The 7,500-nt window shown below is 39.2% G+C and overlaps 1 protein-coding gene across 10 annotated transcripts in view; it reads left to right on the plus strand.

Annotated features, from left to right (window-relative positions):
• The window catches only part of DCP2 (decapping protein 2), a 21,711-nt gene extending 14,245 nt beyond the window's left edge, over positions 1 to 7,466 (plus strand). For all 10 annotated transcript variants that reach the window (XM_027377972.2, XM_027377976.2, XM_070144688.1 and 7 more), the window contains 7 exons: positions 1,093 to 1,252; positions 1,475 to 1,606; positions 1,727 to 1,810; positions 3,060 to 3,322; positions 3,842 to 4,070; positions 4,406 to 4,502; positions 6,362 to 7,466. In XM_027377972.2, coding sequence (XP_027233773.1) covers positions 1,093 to 1,252; positions 1,475 to 1,606; positions 1,727 to 1,810; positions 3,060 to 3,322; positions 3,842 to 4,070; positions 4,406 to 4,502; positions 6,362 to 6,561 — 1,165 coding nt within the window. In that variant the 3' untranslated portion in view covers positions 6,562 to 7,466. The remainder of the gene's footprint in view (positions 1 to 1,092; positions 1,253 to 1,474; positions 1,607 to 1,726; positions 1,811 to 3,059; positions 3,323 to 3,841; positions 4,071 to 4,405; positions 4,503 to 6,361) is intronic.
• The last annotated feature ends 34 nt before the right edge of the window (positions 7,467 to 7,500 follow it).

The following is a 7,500-nucleotide window of genomic DNA, read 5'->3' on the forward strand; positions in this document are numbered from 1 at the left end:
TACACTAGATTTTTTTCCATATGTGCACATTTTTATGGTTTACAGTCCATCTGTCTATTTTTGTATCAACCTATCTGTCTGTCTACCTCTCCATCCATCCATCCTTCTTTCCTTCCTCCCTCCCTCCTTCATTCATTCATTCATTCATTCATTCATTCATTCATTCATTCATTCATTCATTCATTCCATCCTTCCATCCATCCATCCTTCCTTTCTCCCTCCCTCCCTCCCTCCCTCCCTCCCTCCCTCCCTCCCTCCCTCCCTCCCTCTCTCCCTTCCTCCCTCCCTCTCTCCCTCCCTCCCTCCCTCCCTCCCTCCCTCCCCCTCCCTCCCTTCTTCCCTCTCTCCCTCCCTCCCTCCCTTCCTTCCTTCCTTCCTTCCTTCCTTCCATCCTTCCTTCTATCCTTCCTTCTATCCTTCTATCCTTCCTTCCTTCCTTCCTTCCATCCTTCCTCATTTCCATCCATCCATCCATCCATCCATCCATCCATCCATCCATCCATCCATCCATCCATCCATCCATCCATCCATCCATCCATCCATCCATCCATCCATCCATCCATCCATCCATCCATCCATCCATCCATCCATCCATCCATCCATCCATCCATCCATCCATCCATCCATCCATCCATCCATCCATCCATCCATCCATCTATCCATCCATCCATCCATCCATCCATCCATTCATCCATCTTCACACATAGTAGCTACAATGGCTCAAGTACTGTCTTTTGATATTTGTAAATATTTTAAGAAATAATCTTTACCAGACAGAAATGCATAATTGTAAGTCTATCTCGTTATCAAAAATAATTGATTGTGATTTGCCCAGTGGACACTGCTCATTGCAGCAAATGTAGAAAAAGATAGGAATAAGAATAAATATCATACAAGAGATGCATGTGACTATTTTCAACTTTGTCTTTATCATATATTTTTGATGAATATGTATTGTTGTGAAGTTATCCATTCTCATTCATACCATTTTCTGCAAGTAAGCTGTCTGTCCACTTATGAAAAGGAAATTACTGTATGTAGTCACATATTTATCACTGTATTTTGATATTAACGAGACAATTGCATCAACAGCCGGTTTATTTACGATGCTCCAGAGTCAGAGGTAAAGAAGCCCATCTCGCTGTGCTTTCTGATGGAAATGGCTTATTGGTTCTACCTGGATGAATATGTTGAAGAAGATGACTCCCTCAACAACATCAAGTTTGATCTCTTTGCTCAACAGTTACTCAGTGTATGAGAATTTCTGAAGTTTATTTGTTAATATATATGATTAGGATGTGATGTCATTTTGTAAGGTATTTGTAGATTATGATTCAGTTTGATCCTAAGTGGGGCATTAACATAACATAGTCTTTATTCTTTTGTATTGCTGATTTGGTGAAATGGATTCATTCGCATGGAGAGAATTCAGGGGTTCTACATGGTTCCAGAGATTGAAATATGTTCATTACAGCGTGCTGGAATCAAACCTGAGTCGGGCAGTGTAGAGGACATGTTACAGGGCTTCAGAGATTTCAAACATCGTGTGCCAACATATGGAGGCCTTCTTTTAAACCAGGACCTTAGTCATGTACTCTTAGTTCAGGTATGTTAATAAACCCTTGCCTCTAGTCAGTTTTTGAGATATATGTACCTATAGATGTAAAATATCAGTAACATTTTATATATGTTTAGGTATGTAATGTGAATATTCATATTTTTACAGGGTTACTGGCATCGAGTTTCGTGGGGATTTCCAAAAGGGAAAATTAATGTGGATGAAGAACCACATTGCTGTGCCATTAGGGAGGTAATTATTATTACCTATTCATGTATATATGTAGGAGTGAAAGACAAGGGTTGAGAGTTGAGGGTGAGCAGTGAGATGGGATGAGCAAAAGGGGATGTACAAGAGTGGATAAGCATAAGTGAGAGTGTGATTGAGGGAGGGGCAAGAGATAGGGTTGAGTGAGAGAGGGGGATGAGGAAGACAGACAGACAGATAGACAGACAGATAAACAGACAGACAGACAGACAGACAGACAGACAGTCAGTTACAACTCCGGTACACTTGCAGGTTTGGACCAGTGGGGTCTTTAAGAGAAGAAGGCTTGAGCCCTGCTATACCAAGGTCTGAAAGGTTACTGCCAGAGTTAATCTCTATCTGTTTCGTAAAAGCTCTTTAACCCCTTGGACCCGGATGACATTGCGGTTACATCAAGGAAAAACTTGGGCAGCTGCCCGTATTATGTGAACATGCCGTCAACCAGGCAAATTGGCCGCAGCCTGGGCGACGCAAACTGTCATCAAGAGTGAAGGCCAGGGTGACGGAAAAGACTCGCCATAAGTGCACAAACCTCTTGGAGTGTGATTTGATTCATTCGGCACTTACAAGGGGGCTTTAGCATTGTTCCCATCGATACACAAATGTGGAATGTAATGGGCATAAGCAGTGACTGGAAGAGTGCCAGCTCCAGGGAGGATGCCATTTCCATGCTGCACACTGTATTCCTGGCCACTGTGACCGGCGGCGCAGGTTGTATTATGTAAAATAGATAATTACAAGAAAATGAGATATATGACAAAAAAAAAAAAATGTTCCATATATTTTTTTTCTTACAAAAAATAACTTTCCAAAGGGGAGGCACAGAGTCTTGTCACCGCTCATGGGTGTTTGTGCGTGCCCGGCCTACGCGCCACACGCCTTGAATGTTGGCCACTTACGTAACCCAGTGCCTGGGGTTTTCAGCTTCATGATTTCCGTCATGCAACCGGATCCAAGGGGTTTAAAGAAGTCACTATCCTATCCCTTTTGAATGAGGGAGTTTGTGACATGAAGCTAATCATACATACGTCTATGATTGTTAATGGTTGTTAATTCCTTAAGGATATGAATTTTTGCCTTTATTATCAGAATTCTTTGTAGTTTTTTGTTTAGATTTAGTTAGATTTTAGTTTAGTTAAATTTTAGAAATAATTATACAGTTTCCTAAGCACATTAGGATTATTAGAACTTCAAAGAAAAATATTTTTTGACAAATTTATTTTCTGTTTTCTAGGTTCTAGAAGAAACTGGATATGACATATCACACCTTATTGACGAAAATGTCTACTTGGAGACATCCATTGGCGAGCAGTTTGTGAGACTTTACATCATCCCAGGTGTACCAATGGAAACTGAGTTTGTACCACGCACAAAGGGAGAAATCAAGAAACTGGAATGGTTCCCAATTCACCAGTTGCCAGTACACAAATATGATAGAAATTTTAATAAACTCAACGGTTCTACCAATACGTTTTATATGGTCATGCCTTTTGTCAAGTAAGATTTTTGTTTATTTATTTATTTTATTTTATTTTTATTTTATTTTTTGCCATTCTAATTTAATAATATTTTGAATATCTTCATGCCTTTGGAACAGTAATGCTAACCTATTCAAATTTAGAATTGTTTCTTGTGATTGGATGTGTGTCTGGTCATATGGTTCTATGTTTTGCAACAAACTAACTTAGCTAAGAAAGGTGTAAGTATTTTTTGTTCAACATGCACAGTTGATAGTAAAAGTCTTACACTTTTTTCCAGGGCAACTTGAGAGAATCCAAATTGTGCCAAGTAAATAAAACTAGGCAGTACATGTAGATTTATCATTTATGTATTTACATATGTTTTTACTAAGACTTGCACACTAGCAAGGTTATATTCTGCTAGTAATACTAGATGAGAAGACTTTTATCATTTACTTAAATTTTTTTTTATGCTAACATGCTCTTTTGAACTTCTGGTTAAAGTCTATGTACTATAGCTGCTATTCAGCTTATTTATTAATCTTTCTACTAACAGACCCTTAAGAGAATGGCTTGCAAATCGAACTCGAGCATCCAGTGGGAATGGGAATGGCCGAGAGGGCCGGCGACGCCACCGCAGCTCAACTACCAGTACCTCTGATCGCCAGAATTATAACCAACTCCACCACAGTCATTCCCCGGCTGCTACTCAAGATGCAATCAGGAAAGCAACACCTGATACGTCTAAAAAACAACAAAATTCTGCATTTTCCTCCCTGATACAGGTGATGTATCTCATACTGGATGAATTTTATGATGCACTCCAATTTTCTTTTCTCTTTTCATAACTGTCATTTGCCTTTAGGTTTTCATAGAAACAAAGAGATTTTTATAAGTATTGCTGTTTGTAGATATCCATAAGCCTGGTGAGAAAATATGATATTATGTATTTTCAAAATACTATAATTGGAAGTATTATTGTTTTATATTTAAAATTTAGACATGTTTTATACAAAGGTTGGTCTAGTTGAAATAATTAATGAAGGTTTTTTGGGCTAACCTTGGTAATGAAATCTCTTCCAGTATTATACAATGCATTTTTTTCTTCTACTGACCATAGGAAGAAATAGAAGGTTACGAACGTCTTAAAGCAGACAGTTCACCTCGGAGGAAAGAGATGGGTGCCAAACCAAAAACAAGGAAATCTCTGTTTGATGGTAAATTCTTTCATGTAGTTTTCATTAAGGATCAATTTATTATTTATTTTTATCTTAGATTTTACAAATCATAATTCTCTCATTGAGCAAACTGAAAGCACTGATGAAGTCCTCAAAATTAGTGTACAGTGTTACCTCTGTTGGCCTTAGTGCTTGTGGGAACAATCATGCTATGTAGGTATCCATTTGAAATAGGTATTTATGTACAGGTGGCTGTGGAGCTATGTGTCAGTGTCACTGAAAGAGAGAGTGAGAGAAAAAAAAGAATAAGCGAGGAGAGAGTGAGAGAGTGTGTACATGCCTGTGTGCATGCATGTGTGTATGTGTGTCTGTGCATGTGTGTGTGTGTCTGTGAGTGTGCATGTGTGTGTGTGTGTCTGTGCGTGCGCGCGTGTGTGTGTGTATCTGTGCGTGTGCGTGTGTGTCTGTGCTTGCGTGTGTCTGTGCTTGCGTGTGTGTCTGTGCTTGCGTGTGTGTGTCTGTGCTTGCGCGTGTGTGTGTGTGTGTGTGTGTGTGTGTGTGTGTGTGTGTGTGTGTGTGTGTGTGTGTGTGTGTGTGTGTGTGTGTGTGTGTGTATGGTAATTTTCTATATTACCTTCGCCTCTCCGATATCAACGATTTTGGTATCGTTGGATTCCTCTCACTCTGTACAATCCAAATATGTAGGTTTTATTGCGCTTAAACCCCCCGTTAGTGGCAAACTTGGCCCCGACAGCAGGGGCGACAATGTTGGAGCGGTGGATGTAATATAGAAAATTACCCTAATAATATAACCCACAGTGAAAATAACCATGGTTATTCACATGACTTTCCATTGCAGGGGGCTGCCGCCCCCCAACCCCTGCCGAGGACACAAAATATCCCCCATGTATTCACGGCAGGATAGAGCGCACACAAACAAGATGCATCGAAGAAGGCGCAAAACCCGCTGACCCGACGAGGGCAGGCCACCGCTGCTCTTCTGTTCATGGTATACCTTGTTCATCCTGATTATACTTCAATTGTATCTGTATACAATGTTGACTATGTCAAGGTTAGTATGCTGATTCAGTGGGAATGTTACGAGGTAAATGTAATAAGTTCGCCGCTCTGAGATCGCCGATAACTGTGTAACGCTCTAGCCTGCCGGGAATACGTGGTAGAGGTTTTGTTTCGTCGGCGGAGCCTGGGAGGCGGCAGCCCCCCCAGGGGAAATCGCAGGGGGCATAGCCCACTGCAATGGAAAGTCATGTGAATAACCATGGTTATTTTCACTGTGGGTTTTATTATTAGTGTTATTTAATCCTGCATTTTCCCTGGAACCTTTCATGCCCTCCCCTGCTATTGGGGCCAAATTTGTCGCTAACGGGGGTTTTCCACGCAATAAAAACTATATATATGCAATGTGGACAGTGAGAGGAATCCAACAATACCAAAATCGTTTATATCGGAGAGGCGAAGGTAATATCGAAATTTACCGTATGTATCTTTGAGTGCACGCATACATGTGTATGTGTGCTCGCGTGTGTGTATATATATATATGTATATGTGTGTGTGTGTGTGTGTGTGTGTGTGTGTGTGTGTGTGTGTGTGTGTGTGTGTGTGTGTGTGTGTGTGTGTGTGTGTGTGTGTGTGTGTGCGTGCGTGCGTGCGTGCGTGCGTGCGTGCATGCGTATGTGTGCGTGTGTGCGTGTGTAGGTGTATGTATATGTATATGTATAATTGTGTGTCTGTGTGTATCTGTGTGTATGTATGTGTTTGTGTGTGTGTTTGTGTATGTTTGTTTGTTTATTTGTCTGAGTCTGTTGTGTGTGATATCTTTGGGTAGAGTTAAAGTAACCATACTTTGATCTTTGTTTTCTCATTTGGTTATTTACAGAAAATCAGGAGGAAACTTCAAAATTCACATTCAAAAACAGAGGGAAGGGCCGGAACAAAGGTGGTCAGACTGACAGCACGGGGGGAGAAGCAGTATCCAAGGGCTTCCGATCTTATTCTTGGCAGATATTCCAAATTAACAAGAAGGAGGTCTTTGAAGCAGTGGACAGAGTGTGGGCAGATGTGATGTTGTCTTGGTAATAAAGGCAGAAAAGCAGACCCTTATTTGCTCATAAGGTCAGGCACACTTAGAAGCATTCCCTTCTGGAAATAACGTGCACAATTTTTTTCCAACTTTCTTTTTGTGTATTTCCTTGTAGTGCTTATTATCTTTTTTATTTAAGGAATTGGTGTTGTTACATCTTTTCACATATTTTGAAATGACAAGTGATGTCACTTTTTTTGGAAATCACATATTATTTTCTCATCTCATCGTTTCACACTGTCTATCACTTATTTTTTTACACTCCATTCTGAGGAATTCCACAGAAGTTTTGATTTCTTTTGAGGTATTTTTTTCCCTTCATTTTATCAAGATCAAAATATTATACTGTAATATTATGTATTGTTTTTGTAAAAAATGCTCATGTAGATACAAATGTATTAACAAAGCTTTAATTATAACTGGTTTGAAAGGTCTCCTAAATTTGAGTTTTAATGGCTAATTTGCATGAATGTTAGGATTTTCTCAAGTAATAACAGTGAGTCCAAACTATCTCAAAATATGTTGTTACTATTTTTATTTGGATTTTAGTACAAATGATTAAAGGAAGGATATACACAAAGTAGTTGAAGCTGGATTATTGAATTTCAGCATCCTTACTATGTCCTCTTCATTTCTGTTTCTGTTTTTCACAAGTAGGTAATATTTTATCCTCATGATCAGAATTTATGAATTAAATTGTGTTTCTTTATGTGTATGTAAAGTCATAGCAAAAGTATATGATTGTAACTTTTTTATGTGTGCAATTTATTTAGGAGTATTTTATATACAAATTATATTTCTTCATGCTCTACAGTATGATCTTGTAACTCAACTTTTAAATCCTTTTTTTTTTCTAATGGAAACAACCATTTCTGATCTCATTAAAATTACCTCACCTCTTGATTGGCTTCATTTTATCATATGCACTTTTACAA

Source organism: Penaeus vannamei, chromosome 32, assembly GCF_042767895.1.
Source record: "Penaeus vannamei isolate JL-2024 chromosome 32, ASM4276789v1, whole genome shotgun sequence".
In the NCBI taxonomy this organism is placed as follows: domain Eukaryota; kingdom Metazoa; phylum Arthropoda; class Malacostraca; order Decapoda; family Penaeidae; genus Penaeus; species Penaeus vannamei.